General features: G+C 39.2%; 1 protein-coding gene across 1 annotated transcript; it reads right to left on the reverse strand.

The window, feature by feature from the left end:
- Positions 1 to 1,617: 1,617 nt before the first annotated feature.
- On the reverse strand, positions 1,618 to 25,095 carry LOC308037951 (sodium-dependent neutral amino acid transporter B(0)AT1-like; the record flags this gene model as incomplete). Its single annotated transcript, XM_080340092.1, has 12 exons — positions 1,618 to 1,827; positions 3,059 to 3,221; positions 5,564 to 5,723; positions 6,330 to 6,534; positions 7,335 to 7,491; positions 9,078 to 9,206; positions 11,530 to 11,642; positions 12,422 to 12,532; positions 13,313 to 13,494; positions 14,634 to 14,771; positions 16,311 to 16,451; positions 24,894 to 25,095. 12 exons carry the CDS (start codon positions 25,093 to 25,095, stop codon positions 1,618 to 1,620), a joined length of 1,911 nt encoding a protein of 636 aa, XP_080196218.1.

The raw sequence follows: 25,095 nt of genomic DNA on the forward strand, positions 1-25,095 counted from the left end.
CCTGTTGGAGAGGGGCCAGAAGAGGCCACAAAAATGATCAGAGGGCTGGAACACCTGTGGGGAAAGGCTGAGACAATTGGGGTTGTTAAGCCTGGAGAAGGGAAGGCTCTGGGAACACCTTACTGTGGCCTTTCAGTACTTAGAAGGGGCCTATAAGAAAGATGGGGACAGACTTCTTAGCAAAGCCTGTCGTGATAGGACAAGGGGTGATGGTTTTAAACTAAAAGAGGGGAGATTCAGACTGATTGTAAGGAAGAAATTTTTTGCAATGAGGGTGGTGAAACACGGGTATGTGTTGCCCAGAGAGGCAGCAGATGTTCCATCCCTGCAAACATTCCAGGCCAGGCTGGACGGGGCTCTGAGCAACCTGATCTAGTTGAAGATGTCCCTGCCCATTGCAGTGGGGCGTGAACTAGAGGTCCCTTCCAACCCAAACTATTCTGTGATTCTATGAAATACACATACAATAGCTGGTACTTTACTCTCTATTAAAGCAGATACACTACTCTAAAGATATGCTCTAGAATAGATACCTTAAATATCCCTATTTCTTGTAAGAGTATTTTCACTATGAGTAAGTGTCAGGTTGTCAATTGGATCTATTCTCGTCTTAAAAGATGTATATAGAAAGAAGTATGAAGTGATACAAATGTGTTGCCTCCATACTGGGACAGCTGGATGAAAGGGACCACCTGAATGAGGGGACATTTACACTGCCTGCTTCTGGCATTCAGCTTGGAGCTGTAATGGTGCTTCTTTCTCTCTCCAGTGACCACATAAGGAATGGGACTTAGCTCCTCTGAGTCACGTGGAAATTAGAAGCCTAAAATAGTTGTGAAGTAGGTCTGTATGCATGGATGTGTGTGTGTATGTGAACTAGAGCTACCCAGCTTGACTGTGACAGGTGAGGGCAAGAAGCTTTGCACCACTTGGGTGCCTTGGATCCCCCACCAGTATGGACCTCCCAAGCAAGTGATGCAGTGCTTGCTCATGAGTGCCATTTCCTGAACTGCTGCTGCCCCATTGCAAGATCACCTCTCCTGCCATCAGCAAAAGCAGTGCTATGTGCTGGGAACTTGAAAGCAGTAGGCAATAAATTAAAATATACAGAATTATAAATGAATTAAAATGTCATTCTCATACTCAGAAATGTTTTTATTAAATATTTAAAACTTCTGTATGAGACAAATAATATTGGTGTCTTTGTGCAACACAGTGACGTGTAAAGTGAAACAATTTAATGTGCAAAAGAAGTCAGTATTAAATTATCCTTCATTTTGGCCACTCAGCCAGAATGATTGCACATGGAAGAGTCACTTATGGCATGTCAAGTGCAGTGCATTGCCAAACAAAGAACTGCAAGCCAGTTTAAAATAAGCTGGCTTCAAAATCAGAAGGAGGACAAATGATTTGGCCTGGTGCCCCAATCGCAAATGTGGCTTTTTTACTTTCAGGATCCAAGCCATTAACTCTTCACAGTGCCTTGCCTTGTTAAGTAAACGAATGAAAACACCACATAGTTATCCTTCTGTGAAATAAAATTAATTCTGAATTCTTTGAATAAAATGTTTTTACTTTTCTCACTGACAAAACATTTTTCCACATTTTCAAATGGTGTTATGCTGAATACTTTAAGTTTCCATTAATAGAAGTCTCAGATGTGGCGATCATAAGGCCTGTACGATCACTTCTTTTCTGACAGCAATTTCTGATGGCTTTGTAGATGGCAACGACAGGGATGGCCAAACTAGGCACTCCAGAGAGGATTACAATAATAACATACACCCAACTGGGATATTTGACTTTCTCTGTTTTGGGGAATTCCTCCTGAAAGAGCAAACAATCAAGTTGTAAAAAGTCACGAGGAGCAAATATCTAGGAAAATGCACACATTCAGTAATTCAACAGATAAAAAATGTAATCAGAGCAGTAGTTAACCACAATGGCACAATAATTTGCCAATTCCACAGCAGTTTCCAGCTCAAGGGTTTCCAGTCTCAGCTGTTAATTTTACTTAAAAGCAATGGAGAGAAGGTGGCAAGAAGAAGCAAGAGCCAAGAAGGGCTCAGTAGCACTGCTCCTGGCATGCTTCCCAGGCAAAATGGGCTTTGGGGCTGTGAAGGGCTCTCAGGTCACCAGGGCTTGGTGGCCAAATGGCCTTTGGGTGGGAAGGCTGAAATCAAAGGGTCCATGAGGGCAGAAGCATTATTAAGAAGGAAGTGAGGTTGTCAAGGATGAGAGAAGAAAACAGGCCTATTTTTCCCATCTTCCTTTCTTTCCCTTTGCGTCTCTTTCTTTAGAAAATAAAAATTAATCTTTACAAATTAACTGTGCTGCATGACTGTTTCTGCTTTAAGAATGCCGACTGGCATGGAACCAGAGAACAAAAAAGCAGAGCTATAATAGACAGTCAAGGAAGAAATGAGGTGATGGAGAAAATTATGGGACCCACATTTTTTTATTATGCCCTTCTCTGTACCATATACAGCTTTTTATTCTGCAAGGAGAAGGGAGGAAAAGTAAGTAACTTGTTGCTGCAACTATAATCTAAATCATACCAATGCATTTGGAAGAGGAAAGCAGAAATCTCAATATTAGTATTAGTTAATATTAATTTCTTCTGTCAGTGATAAGTAACTGGCACAACTACAGTGCTGTGATTTTAAATGCACACAGAAACAAGTGCAATATCAAAATGGCTTCACAGATTTGGTTCTTTGTCAATATAGAAGGGATGTGACGTTTCCAGCTCTTCTATAATCCCTAGGAGGGAACTGATATCTGTTTCATTCTTACCTGACAACTGGACCCATGTTTTGGTTTTGCCCACTTTCGAAAAGCTTCTTAGATGTCACTGTATACCAGTTGCGGGCATTACAGCTGAATTTAGGATTTATTTATCTAAGTGTTACTTTTTATTATTACTTCATGTCTTGTAGTAAGTTTTTCACCAGAAAACTCTTTCAGATGGGAGATGAATATAGCTGACTATGACTCACACATTAAAGAAGAACACATAAAATAATTCTAAATAAATATTTTGGTTTTATATACTTACATAGCTAGGGTTCCAAACACTGTACAACAGTTCTTTATTGACTGTCACCACAAAATAAAAGAAGAAGATAACTAACATAATGAGGGGACTGATAACTCGCCAGGTAATCTGCCAGAAAATATTAGGCTTATGTCCAATCATGAACTCGATATCCTTGTTAAACCTGGAAACAAAATCAGGAAGTTCAGGGCAGTAAAATCTTGTCAGGATCAAATGGTGCTCACAAACACAGAACTTCAAAACACGCATATCTGTCCTTTCCATGGATTTGCTAATGTCAACGTGAAATGAGGATTGATAACAACATCAAGAGTTAGACCTAAGCAGTTCAATTTAAGGAATATATAGCTGTAACCATATTAGAAGCTTTTAACTCATAGTTTTTGAAACTAAATCAGGAAAATTATTTTTTGGAAGTGTACTTTCTTTGAGAAGTCTGTAAAGTACAGGAGAAATAGTTTCAGCACAAAAGTTAATGCAGGTGGATTTTCCTATAACATAGGCCAGTATTGTTACAGGGTTTTTTGTAAGCATCTCAGAGCTGCAGAAAAGGAATGACACAATAGTAAAAAAGAGCAAATGCAAATGGGAGTATTTCTTAAAATTAGATTATTTGCATAACTTTTGCTTAACTTGGATTTCTACCAGTTTTCTCAGGTTGAATACTGAAACAATATTTAACTTCACACATTATTAGGAAGACCTGAAAATATATTATTTGCGTTATTCATAGAGCATGCAATGGACAATGGGGCAAAAAATATCTCCAGAAGAAGAAACAATCCCTGCATTGAGGAGTGATACTGTCTGCATCAGTCCTGAACCAATTTATGACCTCTACATATGATGCAGCACCATGTGCATACGCTTTTTAAAAAATAATTAGTTTGGAAGTTTAGCATGTCTATTGCTAGTCCTCTTATCTAGCTTTCCTGCATATCCTGTGGGGATAAGTCTGAGGAGAATATTCAATTGGTCCTGTAGCTATGAACAACACACAGAATTCAGCTGTCTCGATTACTACATGAATTTATTTTATCTCTTCATCTCTAACTTCTAAGATATAGGTATCATTTGAAAATTATATGGACCCCCATGTCCCAGCTGCAGAGTGTGTCCAGGTCTCGTTCACGTGAGTGTCATGGATAACACACAGGTTCTTCTTCAAGGAAGAGAGACATATTTTTACCAATGACCCTTTATCAGAAAAAGGTCACAGAAACTCACCTGGAGCAGACAACACCCCGTTTGGGCAGCCCTGATAAGCTCTGTGGTCAGAGAGGGCTGCAGCAATGTGTACTGGTGGGGAACATGAAAGTTTGGTGTGAAGCTCTTTTCTGAATAAGCCCCCACCACTCTATGGCCTCATCCAATGTTTGTGTCCTGGGAAGAGTTTAAATCTGACTTTGTAAAGTGTTCTGGGACTTTAAAGGGAAGTAAAAGTGATGGACATAGACTTTTCTGTCTTTAATAGATGAAAATAAGCCTTCTTTCTCAAGGGTACTCCCTCTACTTGTCTAATTTATTTGATCTGAGTTGACTCATGCCTCCTCAGGTAATATAAAACTCTAAGTAGATGACTTAGTAGAAGACTCTAAGATGGTCTACAAGGGCGTTCACCCCATAGCCAGGAGCAGCACAGCTGGAGGGTCTGGCACAGGTTCAAGCAAAACCTATGAGTGATTGAAGTCCCTGTGCCTTTTTCATATTTCCTACATATTAATTATGAACAGATAGATGGCAAAATTTGATGTATTACACCTCTAGAAAGCTGATAGGATAATTACTCACTGCTACAACTGTTAAAGTACTGAATCTATCAGCTAAGAACATTTCTCAGTAGCCTTGGATTTGCATCCTGCTGTAAAACAATATCTTCAGCCTACCTGGAGATCCCTGCTTTGGACACTGCCATTTAGCATTCACTTTAAACACTCCTGGCATATACCTCCGTTTTAAACTATCAAGTCAGTGCCAATGTGCTTGTACTTTGCTTCTGCTAATTAAATATTTAATGCAATTATCCTAAAGAGGATTTATTGTAACAGCCACGGTATTTAAATTGTGAATGACCTATGGTGGCACTTATGTAACTGTTAAAAAGACTGTTACACTCGATGCCGACTTTAAAAATAAATTATTTGTGCTCCTCTTATTATACTCTAAGAGACTGGCTAATGCTTAATATTTTATTACAATATCTTAGGGATGTGTTTATTTTAGCTGGTTGTTATAGAACATTACCTATTATAATGTATTATTGAAGTGGAAAGCTTTCACGTACAAATAAAAATCCCCATTGCACTCTTAACAAAGCACTTTTTCTTTTTCTTGAGAAACTGTTTCAGAAACCTAAATCATATAAGCAACACCAAACTACAGTTGTATAATTTCAGTGATTTTTATAACAGAAATTCTATGCACCGAGATGTAGCAAGATTGCAGCTACACAACTAATCAATCTATGCCGCTGGTTCCTAGTAATATTTAACTTGTATTTCATACCTGCCAATTCCATAAATGTAGACAACTGAAAACATTTCAAAAAATGCAATTATTAGCAAGGGGATAGAGCCAGAAAAAGTGTCAAATAGGGCCAGCCAGTAACTTCCAGACTTCAGCGCAAAAATAAAAGTTATCAAGTAAGACACCAAACAAATCAGACCTGTGAAAAAAAAAAACAAACAAAAACAAAACCAGCATATTTAGACAAAGAAGGTGAAAGACGTCAAAAGAAAAAAAAAAAAAAGTAAGAAAATTTCCCAGAAATTTCCTAGAAAGCTCTATATTTTAATTCACTTGCAGCCTGAAGTTAACAGCTTTATTTTTTAATGGTACTCTGAGAAGGCCTGTTTCTATGCAGGAAAAATGGCAAAACTCTCCTAAGGTTGCACAAGTGGGAGATGCTGCAAACGAAATGGGAGAGGCTGAGGAGCGAAAACAGGTCCTCTTCCTCCTAGCTGGTGTGACAATGTCCCACTGAGGGAAATCCTGTTGGGGTGAAGGACTGGCATCCTCCAGCTTCCCAATGGAGATGATGATAATCATCATGAGAGGGTTGATGGGCAAGCCACAGGGTGGGCAGCTCTCTGCAGGCTCAGGAGGAACCTCACAGAATCTGCCCCACTGGGGGACGTGAGAAAACCTTCAGTAGGTTATCTAGGACTCTGAGGACCATGTCAGAAAGTAGATGGGTCGTGGGTTGGTTTTCCGGCATGCAAGCTATTCTCCGTGGACAGGGGAGGTCACTGATCTCTAAAAAATCACTTACCAGTAACAAGTTCCTTAGGCACTTTGGAGGATATAATATTAAGATCTTGTAAAGGCACAAGCACACCTTCCATATTTCCGAACATAGATGACAAACCCAAGCAGAAGATCATGATGAAGAAGAGAATGGACCACAAAGGTGAGACAGGCATTTTGGTGATAGCTTCAGTGAAAGCAATAAAGGCTAGGCCAATTCCTTCGACTCCCTGTGGAAGATTTCGGAAGCTCCAAAATTAGGCTCGTTACCATTGCACAGCACTTAAATTTACATCAGTATTCACTAGACTTGCTATATGCTACACCATACCACAATACTTATGCTTTTTCTTTCCACAAAGACCTCCTAATGCAGCAAAATATTTACTGTAATTATAATACAAATTTGATTTCAAGGAATTTTATGGATGCCTATTTTCATCTGTAACTCACCACCTTTTTAACAAAAAAAAAAAAAAAGGTGCACCCATTTTTTCTTGTAACTTTTTCACCCCAAGATCCATTCTCACTGTGTTGTGACACTCTCATACTGGTTGGGACAGGGCTTGCTCCAGCTGCTTCCTTGCTTTGGACATCTCTTCCCTGGTCATCTTGTCCCACCACAACTGCCACCAGCTAGTTCCAGAGAAACACCCGCTGCTACATGAGGCCAGCCTAGAACACTTGTGGTTTTGGTTGCTAGTCCGACAGATTGCCAGTACTTTCCAGACAAACTAAACAGTTGATCTCTTCAAAAGAAAAATGAGATAAAATTACAGCAACAACAAAAAAGTAATTCTTCAGTCTAAAGGGCATTCCAAGTCAATTTCAATGAATTGGTGGAAATATTAAAAAAAAAACCAAAACAAAACAAAACAAACCAGACAAAACAAAACAAAACAAAACAAAACAACCCAACCAACCAACCAACCAAACAAACAAAAAAAGAACAACCTTGTAAAAAAAAAAAAAATTCTGTATGTTCCTACCATATTTATGGTATAAATATGAGTCAGAGTGTTAAACTTACATCATTCAGGAAACTTTCCAGATTACAGGATTCAAACTTCAGGCTTGCAAAAAGCGTCTGATCAGTCATGTTACATAGCTGCTGCATTTGTTCAAAGTTATCTTGGGTTACATTACCTTCTGGCAAATCAAATGCATTGATCAGGGTAAGAATATTTCTGAAAAAGTGAAACACAAGTAACTTGAAATTATTTATTTGTAAGCATCCTCAGGATTCATTTTCATCATCAAGGAAGTTATCAAGAGAACAATGTCTTTTATAAAGATACAAAGGACGCACTGTTTCTGTTGCAGAAGATCAGATTTTGAAATCGGGAAGTCCACCAGTTTTGCGCATGTGCAATTCTTTCTTTCTTATTCCCAGGTGAGTCTGTGTGTGACACAGAGTGAGTCTTTGTGATACAGATGGCAGCTAAATGGATCAGGCATGCCAGGGACCTGTGCAGAAGTTAGGTGCACATCTTAGGTGCAAACTGGGTCCCAGGTCCCAGACTAGGCAGCTCCAGGAATGTGTGAGGTGTCTGCAGTTGTGTATCATGCACTTTTACAGCTTAATACAGAGGAGCTTGGCTGGGATGCACAGTGTTGCAGCCCTGGTTGGAAGGGAGTCTGAATTGTTCTGCTAAAATTGGCTACCTCTGATGACAACTCAGTATTTAGGCTCTCCAGGAGGCAACTTGAACACAGATCTGACCCAGGGACCAGGATACATTACAATACATTGATGCCATATGTTAGCTCAGCAGGCATCGATTACTGTGAATTCTGCATTATTTCCTTTTTCTTCAAATTTTCTAGACAATTTTCCAGTGGTTGGTAGAGCTTCATCTACTGAACTAAAATGGGAAGAATTTAATGAATTGATTTGGGTGATTTCCCAATGTAGTATGAGAAGTCACTAGCAGTACCTGAGGTGCCTACACTGTGATGTGGCCAGGGCTCTGCAGGACTGTCAGAACCATCTGGTCACGGGGAGCTTTCTCAAACTGGGCATTGCTTTCAGTGGCTCATTGCTAGTGATCTCCAAGGCAGAACTCCATAGTTTGGCCACTATCTCAGGAGGCCTTTGAGGATTTGACATCAGCCAGAGCAGAAAGCAGCCTAGTATCCTTTGTTTGTTAAGTATGTAATGTAAAATCCAGTTTTTCACAGAACCAGTTTTATTGAAACTTGCCTTATCCAGTTCAGTAAACACATTCCCTCAGAACACGTTTCATGTCCATTGATGCAAGCAATTAATTTTTCACATTTATGTCTAAAACTACAGTTATTTGAGAATGTTCAAGTGAAATAATATATCACAAACTGAATCAAACTTATGTAAATATAAATTGTTACATTAACTGCAGTTATATTTGAAAGAACTGTTTAAAAAGAAAAAGCAAATATGGAGTATTCTTTGCCTTCCTTGTTACTTTTTGGAAACATCACGGAATAATATAAAATATGGTTGCTTATGCAGCATCTATGCAGGAAATAAGGAGGCTCAAATAATGATGATTCCCCATGGAGCTGATATCACATGATTTAAATTTTTTAAAGTAATGGGTGGTCTGATGCCATGTGGGTCAGGTGATGTAATTGTTCAGAAATTATAAAGCCATTATCTTCAGGCTAACAGACCTGCCTGAGCTAAACACCTGCGTATTCTGTGTTGTGGTTGTTTGATTAACTGGTTTTTTGTTTGTTTTTGTTTGTTTTGTTGTTGTTGTTATTGGTTTTGTTTTGTTTTCCAATAACTTACTTGTCAAAACAGTCATCATATCTTTCTGTGGCTCTGAATCCAATGATGGAGTATACGACTGTTGCTGCATAGATGGATGTGAGACCGTTGATTACTGAGATAATCAGAGCATCTTTCTCACAGTTATTGCTGCAATTCAAAGAGAAGAAACAGTGGATTGCAAAGACATTCCCAAAATGAACACTAAAAAGTGGTTGTCAAGACTCATGCAAAGTAGCCTACAGATGCTTAGGTTCATGAGCATGCTCTTGAAGAGTATAAAAGTGCAGCTGTTGAAGATAAATTTAGTGAATTGGTGCCTTAAGTAATTTAAGAGCTATGTTGTGGGGTTTTGTTTGTTTGTTTGTTTTGTTTTGTTTTGTTTTCCCCTCAAATAATCCTATTTATAAGGAATAACTGCTTGAGTTGTTTCCACATCTGGCTCATAGAAAGTAAAACATAAGGGGCAAAAAAGTATGTCTCCTCTTTTTCATGCCTGATGTGCAAACTCACATTGGAATGAGCTGTATCTTAGCTACTGAGGTATTTTGCTGCAAGGTGAAGGATTTGGGTTTGAATTCAGACAGTCAGAAAGGAAAAGTAACCAAAAGTTTCCATAGCACTTCAATATGGCAGAATTGCAGTAGCCAAGAGCACTTGGGACCAGTTTTGTTTGATTGCTGGACAAATGATTGAATGATTGAAAATATCCTGAAGTTTTGGAAATATGATAAAACGTCACACAGATCGAGCAGACAAGCTGTTTCTTTGTGAAATTTAAACTGCCTGGTAGAGACCTCTCTGCTACTGGCACTTCTTGCCAGTGTATCTGTGCTAAGACAAAAAAATTGCAGAGCCAGAAAGAAAATTTCATGTAAGAGAAAAGATAAAGAATCAATGTTAAATTAGTTAGCGGTTTTACCAGAAAGCTGTAAAGCTCTAGATATTGTATTTCACTTGGGCAAGAGACAACTATTGAGATTAACTTGATGTTGTCATATTTAATTTTCTGATCACCTTCAAGAGAAGAGGAAAGACAAGCCTGTCCAGCCAAGACCTGTGACACTGTGACCTTTCCTTATTTATAGCATTGCAAATAGGTCTCTGCTGTGTGGTGTGCATTGAATTGAAATTCCTTGCAGTACTCTCATGTCAATTTTTTCACTGTAACATGAGATTCTTAATGATGGGCTTGATAAAAATATTTCTTTCCTCCAGAAAAAGTAAGATGCTCAAGCTCCCCCTCGTCATTAATGTGAATCCCTGATGGCATTGAAACCTCACAATATTTCCTGATATCTTTACACTCCCAAACCATCTGGGAGCAGAACCATTCACTCCTGGTCCAGCTGGTGCTGAACTGCAGGTGGCTTAGCACCACAGTGTCACACTTTGGAATCTACATGGTGTTTTTCTTATATCTCCATGGAAATTTCATTACTTTCTGCAGTTTCCTCAAGTTGTGAATGACTAAGAGCTGAAGGAACATAGATTGGTTCTACAGCCCTCTATATTGGAAAAGAATGAGGACACTACTCCTTTTCTTCGGGTCTTTTGGAAAGATGCAGAACAATCTCAGCAGTCCTCACGGCTGTGGAAACACTGACTTGGACCTGAAGCGGGGCTTGTCACTTTGCACTGGGACTCGCAGGCACCAAAAGTTTCAGACAAACTTTGGAAAAATATCTGAAATCTAGAGTGGTAGGAGGGAATTACATCAGTGACTGAAATCCTGGTGTGGTGTGTTCAAACCTGAAACAAAACTGAAGCACAGATTTCTGAATGCATGATCAAACCAGTTAACTAAAACTTAATTCAGAGACATTTGTCAAAAATCTTAGGTTCAGAGAATGCTGCACAGTTTGTCTTTCAAGAGGACGGTGTTGAAGGGATGGAAGGCACCAAGAGGCACTGGTGGTTCTGCCAGTATTTTGGGAGAGTGGGTGTAGAACATAGTGCCATGTCATAATTTGCTAACTGTGTCATTCCCTGGGTGATGGGTTTTTGTACCTCAGTTCTTCCTGAGCCCCATGACATATATAGATGAAGGAACTGAATTTGAATTTGAAAACTCCTAGATATACCTTCTAATATCTGAACTAAAGATTTAAACTGTGGTCTGTAAATTGCTTTGAAATGTGTGTACCATCACCCAGCTCCAACAGCGTGAAGACAAAGAGCAACACCACATGTTGAGCACTCCTGCAAAAGGAGCTCCTGCTCATCAGCTGGTGGTGGGAAGCCAGTCCCCTTCTTTCCAGCCTGCACCACGATGTCTTTCTGCAGGAAATCAGCCACCACTGGGACCTGAAATCTTGGTTGAGGAGATCAAACAGAGATTTGCCTTATGTGGCTGAGGGGATGGTGTCCCTGTCCCAAGTAATTACTGTGCAATGATAGGGCAGAAGTGGACAAGCTTCGTTAGAAAGAAGGAAATTTTCATATAAAATTTGGCTTTTGTCTGACTACTCACTGAACAGAGTTGTAACTGGAGAATGAAATGAGGCCTCCAAAGGCCAAGGAGAATGAGTAAAAGACCTGAGCACCTGCGTCCAGCCACGTCCCTGGGTTAGCCAGCTCGGTAACCTGAGGCAACAGACATAGAGCTTTAAGCATATGCAGCATCACTATTTAGACTGAACATGAGGAACTTAAAACAATAAATAAGCCAATAATGTTAACCATGCAGAACTCACTATTTTTGAAGAATGTTAACAAATAGATCAATACCACTGTCAAACTTGCTTTTAAAAAGGCAAACAAACAAACAAAAAACAAAAAACAAACCCAACTATCTGGAGGTTTTCCTCAAACAGTTTGGAAATTGTTAAACAAGTTACTTTCCAGAGCTGACAGCTGCTATGCCTGTTTCCAGAAAAAAAATGTTTCTTATTTAGCATTAATAATGACCATTCACAGGTCTTCTTATAGAAAGTCAAGTCCCTTTTAATTTTGTTTAGAAACTGTTGTATAGTCAAACCATTCTCTTAGGTCTTTTGTCTATGTAGCCATACTGATTAAATGGGTTCTGCACCCAACTGCATGATTTCTGCTTTAAAGTTATACTAGTCCTTAACTAGAATACAGGAAAACAAAGCAACCACCCTTATGGCACTACTTTGTGATGATCTTTCAGTTTTTTTATAACAGATTTTGATAGGGGTAGAGAGAGAGAATGTGTGTGTATGTGTATATTTTGCATCCGATGTAAAGGATTCAGCTCTTAGAATCGAGATTCTAAAGGTGTCTGAGGCATAGTTAGAAAAGCACCAATAGAGGGCACTTATTTTCGGTTGGTTTTTAGTTACAGAGAGAACTATTAATACATCGAGTTTCACTAAGGGAGAAACTATGCGATGACTTACATTAGGGGTGAAGAGATACACAATTCCACTGGTTGATCCTTTTAGTGTCAAACCGCGGATTAGAAAAATGGTAAGCACGACATATGGAAGGGTTGATGTTACATACACGGCCTGCATAAGAAGCACGTAAATAAAACACTTAAATAAAACAGAACACTTGAATAAAATAGCACTGCAGGAAAAAAAAAAAAAAGAGAGAACAAGCAGTGTGCTTTGACTAACAAATAATAACTGCAAGTTTCAAATGAGACACTATTGACATACAACAGAAAACTATGTATATGCAGTACGTTTTGATTTTGAATATTTTTGAAGTTACTGTGCTCTATTTAAGACCAGATGTCATCGCTGAAATTCAACTCAGCTCATTCAAAAGCAGCAAAAAAATAATCTACATCCTGAGATCAGGTTGATTCTGCCAATGCAAGGATGGGGTCTTAGGCCTTCGCTGGGCAGCAGAACATCAGTCACTCTTTAGAGAGATAATATTAAGGACTAGCACAAACCCAAATAAATCTGTACACATATGTTTTGAAGGGAATGGCCAAAGCAAAAAGACGGAGTCCCTTGATCCTGCATTAAAGGCTAATACTAATGTTATGATGGTAATACCTAAATAATGTTTTACTACAACCTGTAAGGACAAGAAAGCTGAATTGCTCACAAATTGCTCACAAAAATCTCCACATAAATCAAACCAAACCAAATTAAATTAAGTTCCATTTCATTCAATTTCCTTCTTCAAAAAGCAGCCCCAGTGGTGACACACAAAATTTTAGATGTGCTTTTACTGAAGAAATCGAGAGTTTCTACAGTATGATTAAGTCTGTATGAAAAAGGAATCACAGCAGCATAATAAATATCATCTCATAAAAAAACAAAATAGTGTACCTTTCCTGTCGTTTCGATGCCTCTGATTGTGCACACATACAGTACAGCCCATGCACATGTTAAACATAACAAAAGCCACCACTGTATAGTGCCTGGATTTTCAATGGAAGTGGAGACGTTTATTGTTTCTCTGTACCAGAAATAATCTACAGGAGAGCTCTTGGCACACTCTTCTACGTAACCTGTAACCACAAAATAGTTGTTATTCTGTATATCTTTTATTTACTTGAAAAAAAAAAATAATAAACACCAGTGTTCTAAATTATACCAACTAATGCCAATAAATTTTTTGTTGGCAAATTTCAGATTCTTAGAGGATGGTTTCATGGAAAAATTAGAGATTTAAAAATGTTTAACAGGGATTTTAATACAGATTTTATTGTTATTTCTATTAATCCAATCATGCAGATAAAATATTTGAAGCTCACTCAAAGATTCTTCCTTCTTTTTAATTTTTTTTCTTTTCTTTTCTTTTTTTTTTTCCTACAAAAGCATGAAGTTAGAAGTCTCTTGTGCCAAAGAAAGTGTGGACAGGATTTCGGAGCATAAATATGTTTCTAGTGCATGGAATCTGTTCATTTTTTTTAGCTTCCTGCAGCCAGGCTTCTCTTCCCCTCCCATACCTCCTTTGGATCAGCAACACTTTGTCCTTCAGTTTTGTGGGACATCGTTCAAAGTCTTGTAGGCTCAGGCTGGATTCTCCTCTCCCTGCAATGTGCTGACCTGTGCAGTGTTCTGCCCTGGCCTGCCTTTATATGATGCTTTTAATACTTATTCTGAGAGGAGAGGAGCAAAGCTCTGAAGAGCTCTTCACTGGCCCACCAGAAAACCCTGCTTCACACAGTTTAATGCAGGGCTGACCATTGAAAACAAAACTGCTGTCACCAAGCAGTCTCCAAGGAGCTGCAGACTGTTGTCACATTGACAGATAAAGGTGTTTCACATGGATTACGCATCTCTTTTTTTTTTCCTTCTCAATACGCTAACGATGGGGTATTGGTGAACAGATTAATGAAACATATTGTCTAAATCTGGAAAGTGTTAATATTTATGCCAGACTTGCACATTGTGAATATTTTGTTTGTGAACACATTTGTCATAATCAGCCACGAAGTTTCATATAAAAAAAATCAAACTTTGTCTCAAAGATCACATTGTATACAATATGAATTTTTACAAAACACAAGCAATAAACTAGCACAATGCTCCTGACAGGACTGTCATGTCTTGCTGTTGTTTTACAGAAAGAGACTCAATCAGGCTAATTGCTCAAAATAGAAAAATGTGCTGTGCAAAAAAATACATATTTCATAAAATATACCTGTTCTGTTGTAATTGAGAGGACAGGTACTCCAAGGCAGGGGATCTTGGAAGGAGTTGAAGAAATACCACAGTACCCAGGCAATAATAGCATTATAATATAAACCCAACAGGAAGGATACCAACATTGCTGCTATGCCTGAAAAATTAAAAGTAGAACACAATGTAAATTTCAATATTCTTATCTTCAAGACATATCAAAACATATGGTATGAGCCCCAGCCTTTCCCTGCTCTCCTCCCTACTCTAATTCCATGGTTTATAGCCTTTCCTTTGTCCTCTCTTTATTTTGGATGTAGGCTAAATCACTGTGAATTAGTTACCTAAAGGTTGTATGGGTGAGTCCTGCATACAGCCTAAAATTACTCTGGGACTGAAGCTGACACCATTTAGGAGCCAACATTATGGGTGGACTAACTCCCTGCAGACAGTACACAATCCTGTTCACAGTCTTGCCCACTGATACCTAGGGAATTTGGGATGCTGGCTAAGTGTAAAGCTCAACTGACTTGGGATTTTGCCTAATTGAGACCCGGATTGTCTTCCCCTTCCACAATGTCAGTGCAGAGATCAGCAGATGTGTTGAGCTAATGCTTGCTGTACAGGCTGGATAGCCGCCAGGAGGCACAGTCTGTGAAAAGGTGCAGGATTCAAGCTGCTATCTCTCCTTTCTACACTTGCTCCCAAGTAATCAACCCTTGGTGACTTCTCTGGCAGACAATAAACACTAATGATTAGCTCCTGAGGGCTCCTAGGGTCTGAAAAAGTTTGAAAAATTCCAGATGCGGTGAATAAATGCCTGATTTCCAGATGCAGTGGATGCCAAAACCAGTCCTAACTGGCTGTGTTTCTTCCCTTTCAAGTGTATGGTAATCACAGAACAGCTGAGGTGAGAAGGGACCTCTGGATGTCATATTGTCCAACCACTTGCTCAAGCAGGGCCACCTACAGCCAGTTGCCTCAGACTTTGTCTAGGCAGATTTTTAATATCTCTAAGGATGGAGACTCCAAAACCTACCTGAGCAACCTGTACCAGTACTTGTCACCCGTCCAGTGTTTCCTGGTGTTCAGATGGCTCCTCCTGTGTTTCCCGTGTAATAAGGTATCTATGGAGTTTTTGATACTGTGTGCACCACACTGCTTTTACTACACTGTCAGGTAGAGTGTTTGAAAAATCTGAAGTCTAATACAGATGTGAAGAAGTATTTGCTGCTAAACACTATCTCCATTGCTTTCAGTGTGGTACCTCTCTTAAATGTAAGAAAGTAACATCACATGGAGCTGAAGTCTGGTAGACCAGCTTAGAAACAGATTCAACTATTATTTATCCACACAATAGTTACAGAACAATTTTTTTGCACACTTCAACTTTCCTCCTAATGGTGGAAACAGCCAGTATCATAGTACAGAAAATATCTCTGAAGCCCAAAATCAGTCTCAAATTAGGGAAATGTTTTAACTGGACCCACAGTCCCAGGGAACGTGGACACAACCTTGTCATGGTGCCTTATCTTGATTAGTGTGATCTATCAATGGAGAATTAGTGAGAAAGGAAATGGAATAGATCCTGGAATCTCTTTTGGGACACCGGAATAAAATCCTGAAGCTTTGCTCTTAAGTTTACCAGTTCAGAGACTTGTGCTTCTCAGGTGTCTTTTTGTATCCTCTTCAGACTTACCAACCCCTTTCAGGGCAGGGTGGATAGAGCTCCAGACACCCACACTGCCTTTCCTCAGCCTTTGACCAATGGCAAATTCAAGATAAAGCAGGGGGATACCCTCCAGGACCAGCAAAATCAGGAAAGGGATCATGAAGGCTCCTGAAATGGATAAGAAGAAAACAAAAAAGATGTTTCCCATGAGTGAAGTGACACAATAAACACAAACTTTGGTTCTGAGGGCCTTTGAAACAACAAGTGAGTTGTAAGCATACTTGTGGAAATCCTTCTCCAGTTTCTGAACAACACTTTTGCCTGATTGCTCAAGCAGGAGACTTCATTATAGATGTGGTTTCAGAGAGGAATTCTTATTTTTCCCAAGTGACAAGCATGAACACAAATTGTACTCTCCAAGGTTAAACTCTGAAGGCGCCACCATTCGATTGTAAGTGGAGGAAAGGTACTTTCCTGGAACAGCTTCCTTTTTGTTCTGCAAAAGTTTATGGGTTTATAATGATGAATCATGCAAATTATATGAAGTAGTTGAATGAACTCAGCAAGATGCCTTGAAAGATTAAGCAGGAGCCTGGGGCTGTCTACCAAAAATAATCAACATATTCCTGGTAGCTGCGTTCAACAGCTTTTATATTTGAACAGAAGAGATCTGAAGTCAAGAATTCAAACTTCGTCAATTATGACAAGGCTGACAAGTTTTTAAAATATTTTTTTTTCCTGAGTAAGATGTACCTCGAACATGGGAAACAACATATAACACCATACTGGAATAGTAAAGTAGTCCACAAAGACACAAATGTTTGAATATTGTTACATATTAGAATGATGGTTATCTGTCCTTGCAAAAAGTCTTTAACTTCCTAATCACCGGCAATAAATAATCTAAGGGCATTAAAAATGCAAAACGGTATGTGAATAGTTCAAGCTTGGGTTTTTGTTGACTTTTTCATCAGGTATGCAATGAAAATCAGATAGCAAGTGAAAGAAGAAATTTGAAGAATGGAAACTATAGTTTTGAATTCAGGGCAGTTGAAGGATTTTTGGAAGAGCTGAACTGAATGCTTGTCTGCTCCATGGGGTATCTTGAGGTCATCTATATCAGAGTTTTAGAAATTAACATTGATACAAAGTCTTTATTTTCTGTGTACTGCAGTAAAGCCTGCTAAAAACAATATTGTTGTATCAAGTGGAAACCAGTATAATGAAATCAGCCAACTATACTTTTTGCTTGTCACTCCTATGGAATTTGAGTAATGCTTTCATCTTTTGTTGGCATTTTTAAGATTTGTTAATCAAAATCAGTAGTTCTGAATACATAAAATGCTATTCAAAATGCTGAGCACTTAAGAAATGCACATGCCACACATCAGGTTGAATGACTAACCACTGATGCAGCAGAAAAGATATTTTTTGTTGAAGCCTGTTGCCAAAGGTAGCTGTATAGACAAAATATTCTCAGACTACTGCAAAGTATGTCATTTAGCAATGCATAAACTTCTTACTAAAAATGTGACACTTTTCAAAATCAGTGTAGCTCATCTTGCATGCATTAAAAACTATCTATTACTGCAAAAACAGAGACTGACAAACTGAACAGGTTTCAAAAGAGGAACAGAAAAATAACTGACCTGGGTCATTTTTTTATTAGTGAAAGACTGAAGGGCTCATTATGAGTTATTTGTAGAGAAGGTTGCTAAACTTCCAGCTCTGCTGACTCTTCCTCTCTTCTATGTCAGTCTAGTATCCCATTTGTTTTCTTCCCCACTTCTCACATCTTGGCTGCATTCACTTTTCCAGAGTTCCTTGCAAGAATAAAAGCCTGGCTGTATTGGGGAGTAGCTGTTAGATCTAGGTGCCTCAAGCTGGCATTCTCTCACCTTGGGGGAAAGTGGTTATTTATTACGGAATGAAGGATGGTGGTCCCCCTTAGATTTGAAGTAACTGAACTCCTTTAGTTGCAAATCCAAATTTAGCACTGTGGCCTTAGCTGAGATATCATTACAAATGGTGTCGGTGCTAAAGCAATCACTTCCTGACTTGTGGCTTTCTGAATTTCCACATTGCAAACGTGTGAAACATATAGGACATATTTCAATTTTAGAGGGATTAAGATCACTTCGAATGCAACGTTCTTCTTCCCACCACTCCAGGGACTTCTACAAAACTACTGCTAATGCCAGACATAACAGGGCAGCCCTCTCTCCAGCCTTGTTACCTGGCTGTTGAAAGGCAACTCTGCCAGAAATGGTGATGTACTCTTCAGCTGCCTGTGGCCCAGCTTTGTTGTTGACGATGTAAAAGTCCTACCCAACTCTGGTAGAGGTTCTGGAATTCATTGAAATTGTATCAGACTCTGTCACTGCAAGGAACTGACTCCCTCTGTCCTTTCAGATAGTTTCTGGCATTGCTAAAGGTTTACCCCATTTAGTCTGTGCGAACTTGCTTAGCTGTGCTGGAGAATGCACTGGTGTGCACGCAAGGGCCTCTCTTCAACTGATTAGACATGCAGTGCATGCAGATTTGGTTTCAAAGGGTTTGTTTTCTACTGATACCCCACCCTGCTTCTGTGAACAATGCTTTTCCCAGATTTTTTATTCTTGCTTTTATAGAAAACAGGATTTTTGCAGTTTATATGATGAGTGCCCTCTCACTGTTGAGATCCCTCTTCCTACATTGTCCATGGGAAGGTCAGTGGGACAACCACCACACACAGAGCCTCTGGCCTTTCACAGACAAGGTTACTTAGCAATGCATGGAGCTGCGAGGAGCCAGAAATATGTCATGTACTCCCACCTCATTTCCTGCTGGCACACACTTTCCCTTCTGTCACAACTCTGTCCAGGGACTTTCAGGAGGGTAAGGTGAGATAAGAACAAGATAACTGTGTTTATACCAGCAGTTTTTAGTTCCAGAGCATTCTCTCTGTTTTAAGCCCAAGACATCTCCTAAGAATCTGAAACCTGACCCTACAAAGTTTGTATGACTGCTCCATCTGGATCTTTCTTTTTTTTACCTCTCCTTTTGGATGCTGGATAGGTCTCTGCTGTACGGCAATCCCACTTCTCTTGGTAAAGCCTTTCCTCAGCAATGGTAGCAATTCCGTTCAGAAGAAGGATCCGTACAGCTACCTGATCCAAATGCTCCTCATTTGCACTCAGGCTTAGTTCTTGTCACCCTTTGACACCCAACTTGCAGTGACATTAGATCATCCTTGAAATTTAAGAATGGAATGGCAGTTAGTTCTGCCAAAGTACATTGCTTAACCATCTTTACTCCTAATGGAGACATGTCACTTTTTTTCATCAGGTCACAGTGAAGTCGCTTAAGGACTTGATTAGAAATTCTCCCCACGGTCAAAGATCTTGTTGCGTAAGGAAATACACAGCCTTTATAATCTTTTCAATCTACGGCCACTTCTTTCTTATCATGACTGTCAAAGAAAATATTTTTTTGGTCGTTACCATCTCTGTCAGCAGAAGGGAGGGAAGATGAGGCTGTTTCCCATGAAGCATTCAAAGCATTTCCTTTAAAAAGTGTTCAAAGGCAGTCTGAACTTTTCACTTTCAGTAGAAAGCAGGCTGATGGATATTCTGATTCAAGCTCCATTTTTTTCCAAGCTTGAGGCATTCTTGGAAACCACAAATGCAGACTGCATGTCCACTTACAGAGCTCTAGCAATCTAGGTAGACATTGTGCCTCACCCTCCAAGACAGTGAGATTCAACAACAGCACTGTCCCAACACCATAACTCTCTGTGAGAACAGCACAGTGCACCAAATTTGCTGCAAGAGTCTCAGCATTGAACCATCTTCTGTGGTGAACGTGCCACAAGTGCTCAGGGGATTTCCTGTGGTCTAGAGATACTGACAGAGGGACCTTTCTTAAGATACCATAGAAGAAGTCTTTAAGCATGACACATCTTTGACAGAGCAGTCAGATAAATGGACTCCATGACCTCCTTGTGCAGCCACAAAAAGGGGAAAGGATCACTTTTGTGAAAACATCTGTCACATGAAAAAGGTGCGCTGTGCATCTGCGTACTTGCAGCTCCCTGGCTTCCTCACTACCTTGAAATCAGTGAGAAAAATAAATTTCAGGCTCCTGGATGAACACAAATGGAGAAAGTGGGTCTCCATCCACCCCTTTCATTATCACAGACATAAAACAGATAGTGTTCGTATACACCTGCGGTGCAGAATTTATATCCCTATGAAAAAAAAATACAACTCAAACAGTTATAGCTTGAAGGACTAGCCATGTGTAGCACAGTAGCTTGATGGTTTAAAAATGCAGGGTGTGATATGTTAGGACTGGACAAATAAGTAACACCAACTATATTTGGCTGCAAGAATATTGATAAATTCTCAAGAGAAATAAAATGGCAGTTCTCAAATATGTGTGCCACTTTTTTCTCCTTCGTGGGTTTTTCTCTTTCCAGGGCTCAGTTCTAACAGCCAGCTCAGAAACTGAACTCTGCTGTATTTTCCATTTCTCTCCAACCTTTCTGAAAGAAGCTGCAATGGAAATGTGAGGGACAATGACTGCAAAGCTGCTATATGGGACATAAAAAAAATCAATGCTTTTAAAGTTGTCAAAATTTTATGAACCTAACAAATAAACCAATGATCTGAAAATGAATGTTGTATAGATACATATAAACAGTGAGTAATCTTTCCAGTCTGAAATCTGAAATATTAGATTCTTCTCCTGTTTCAATATTGGATTTCAGCACACATAATATTTGGTTTGAACACCTATATGGCTATTACTCTCTCTTCAATCTAAGAGTTTCTAACATGAAATTGAAGAAGAATATTATTGCTTTCACGTAATTCCTTATAAAGGGAAGATTTTCAGGCAGAGATGTTTTTCTGTGCTATTCTTAGACCTATGCTGTAGTGAAGGTACCAGTGCCAGGAAGAAACTACTGATGTCATTACTGTCACTTCGTTCAGTGTGACATGCACAGAGATGAAAAAATTCTCGCTCATGCAGTGGCAAGTTTTACAGCAGACATGTGTGGGCAATAGACTTAAAGACCTTTCTTCATATATATTGATGGTTTAAACATTAAATGTACATCCTCTTCTTTATAATACTCATCAGGGATGAAACAAAAACGTTTAACAGTTGATTAAATGCCATGTTGCTCAATAAAGATTAAACAAAAGCTATGTGTAATGTCAGAGACAGCTATCAACTGAAAGGAAATTTCAATCTCATTAAGCTGGTGAGAGCACTAAGGCAAACACTGTACCTTTTACGCTATGTGTATATTGAAATCTACTTTGCCTGTGATAATGGTGTATTTTGCAACATTTAAGACATGAAAAGTGTAAAATGTGCTTTACTCTACCAAATTTTACTGGGCTAAATATTCAATTTTTTAAAATATAAGCTTGTAACCTATGACAACAGTAAGTAAATTATGTAACGACCAATTTCTTTTTGTATATTTGGGTATCATGGTGCTAAAACACTATCATTGTGTTATGTGTAGGAAGAAGCAGTCCTCAAATAATTCTGGATTTAAGTTCAAACATCTGAAAATAAGATTTATCTGTACAACTCAGTGTTCCTAACTACCTTCACTACAATCCATTTGCAGGGAAAAAAATCGACCTTCCTTGTAGTCCAAGTACTATAGTGGTAAATTTTATACTTCATTATAGTCCATTTATGTTTCATGAGAGATATAAAACGTGCAAACACTGTTTCATTCACAAAATAGGTAGACATCCAATCTATTCTGGGAGTGTCCTTGCTGACATATGACTATCTATAGCCTTGCTACCAGACCTCACCCATGCTAAATAGCTCCAAACATCCATCAATATAAGAAAGAATTTAAGACAGCAAAGACAAGCCTCAGAAATTAGAAATTGTTTTCATGAGGTAGTCTATGCAACCTTGACTCTGCATGCACTTTATAAGACAACTTCTAATCATGTGATGATACCAGACTTTCTCTCATCCTCTGCAGGCATTTACTGTGTGGAAAATAGCTGCATTTTTTTATATCTCATAATGCATGGCTATTATCCATCTTCCTGTCCAAAGTGAGCTTCAGGAATCTGCAAAGTAATCATGCCAGGAACAGAGTGAAGAGCAGCACAATCCCCATTTCTAGTAAGAGAGCATCAGCAGGGACTCCTGCTGCTCTGCACCCAGGATTCAGTGAAGACGTATCTTGAATATGCAAACTGTGAACACATACACCATCCAGGGTAAAGGCACTGGAGAGAGTAAGGGAAAATGGAGCTCCCTCAGCACACTCATGAGTGTAGTATATGCTTTGTATTACTTAACTTGGAAGAAGGTGCAGAACTTTGCACTTTTCCCCTACTCTGTTACAGAGGCATGTCTGTGTCCCTGAGGGGGCCACAGAAATGCAAAGATGAATGAATCATCTTGGTCATCACACTGAGTGGCAAAAACTGAGGCAAAACTTGTCCAAAATGTCTGGTAAATATGTGTCTCCAGCTGGAGGTAGCTGAAGCCAGACTTAAGAGTGTCAGTGCAATCAAAGGTAATGCAGAGCACTGCATCTATTGGGTGTTTGCTATGCTGGGAACATGGAATCTATTGGGTGTTTGCTAAGCTGGGAACAGGAATTAGAGCTGCAGGAGCCAGAAAAATCTCATGAGGTAGAAAATGTCTCATCACCAAAATTCCTTCAGAAATAAGAACTTCAGGATCTGTTTTTATGATATGGATAGTCACATGATGAGAGCCGCTGTGATGAGAGGATGGCAGTGGTGGCAGGAATTGGATTTAGACCTGCCAGAAGAGACTGAGATACACTGTACAGCAGGGAGGGAGGAGGGATTGCACAACAGCTTTCCACGCTCAATGTGTGATGAAGTTAAGGAGCTCTTTCTAAGGAAGCCACAGGAAGACATCACTGCTCCCTCTTATGTTGTTATAAGAGTCACAGTATTTGGGGTTATACAGAAGAATTGATAGAGAAAGTAGCAAGTCTGGCTGCAGTGCCAACATATGTACAATAGCTTGAAGCCCAGAGCCAGCTATGCAATTTCTTTGCTATGTACTGCCTTTCAACTTCTGCCTAAAAACTGAGTGAGTGAGAGAGTCCCAAGGAAACAAGAAGCTGAGGATAACTGTTGTTAAGTGTCCCTGAGCAAGGACAGGCCACAGGATGATGAGAAAGAAAAATAATTGCCGCCAAAGGCTGAATTAAAACAGAGTACTGACAGACACACACAAGCAATTCGTAAATCTTCACCAACATCAGTCAGAAAACCATGGTCCATACCAAGTTCTTTGCATTTGTTTGATGTTATTTTCCAGCTGCATTTCATGTGGCTAGAACACGAGGGAAAGAAAAGATAGACAGAAAAGCAGGAAACAAGGGAAACAAGGCATGTCCGCTTTCTAAGACTAAGCAGAAGAACCTGAGAAGCCAATGAGTGCCAGGAATTTTAGAGATAACCATCCACTTTTTCAAATGAAAATTGTCACACATGGAAAGGGGGTTATGATTTTTTGAGTGTGTGTGCCTTGTAATGTAACAAGAGTTCACTGTGATGCAAACGATCTTGTTTGCACTGCAAAATCTAAACACCAGCTCATGTTATAAAAATATCCATGTTAAAAGCATTTCTTCTTGCAACTGAGTCATCCATTGTGAAACGTGCCTGAGTTTGTACAACCAGCTCACTACAGAGCCCTCCTTGGTCCCTATTCTAACTAGGAAGAACAATTTTTAAACATCTTACTGTGTACACTTAATGAAAATCACTTTGAAATACTGTTCCTTAAGCCATAAGTTTTCTGTCAAGGTCAAACTTCACAAAGGAACAAATCATTTTTACACATATTCCAGAGTAAAATGCAGATAACAAGAAGATAGTGGGCAGAAAAGACTGTCAGAAAATGAGAAATTTGTGTGGTCATATTTAAGCAATGGTTCAGCTCAAGGTAATTTTAAAAACAAACAGCAAAACCATGAAAGTAAATTTTAATATGATCCTTCAGTCCTAACCTGAACCCTAAGGAGTCACAGTGAATTATGTGGTAAGCAGCATACATTTGGATTTCGAACTACTTAATAACACCAACTTCTAAAAAACATATTCTTAGTGTCAATTACTTCCATGCCGTTACTTCTATCACAAATTACACAGACATTGACCCTACAGTTGATATACAAAGCAGCCCCAAAACAATGAAAATCCTACTATGAAAAGATCATTTGGGATCGTGATCAGAATCATACTCTCAAGTAGTTTGTTAATGTTTTGAAACAGACATTCTATATATGTGATAAAGTAACATTAGTTTTAGATTGAGGAAATATACTGTGTAGATGACAGTGCAAGACTGATTTGATCAGTCTAGTGTCCTGAAATAAAACCCGTTCCTTCCTTTTTTTCCATCACTAGCATGACTTCACCGGGTGTTCATAACCTGTGAAATAACCTTCTCCATAAGACAGTCCTGTAGAGACGAACATCCCTGTTCTTACAAGAACTAAACAGTTCTAAACATACTCCGTTATTTGTTTCCCAAAAGAGAGATTAAATCTAGTTTAGAGCCAAAGTTAGTTAAGATATATTAGAGACATACCTCCACCGTGGCTCTGACACAAATATGGAAACCGCCAGACATTTCCTAAGCCCACACAAAACCCTACGCACGTCAGCATATACTGAGCCTTGTTATCCCATTTTGGTCTGGAGTCTGCCTCTTCTTTCTCAATGACCTCAAGTTCTGCATGAGAAGGTATCCTGTCTTCCAGGCCACGATTGGGCAACTGGAGCTTCACCAT

Source organism: Nesoenas mayeri (assembly GCF_963082525.1).
Source record: "Nesoenas mayeri genome assembly, chromosome: 2".
Lineage (NCBI taxonomy): Eukaryota > Metazoa > Chordata > Aves > Columbiformes > Columbidae > Nesoenas > Nesoenas mayeri.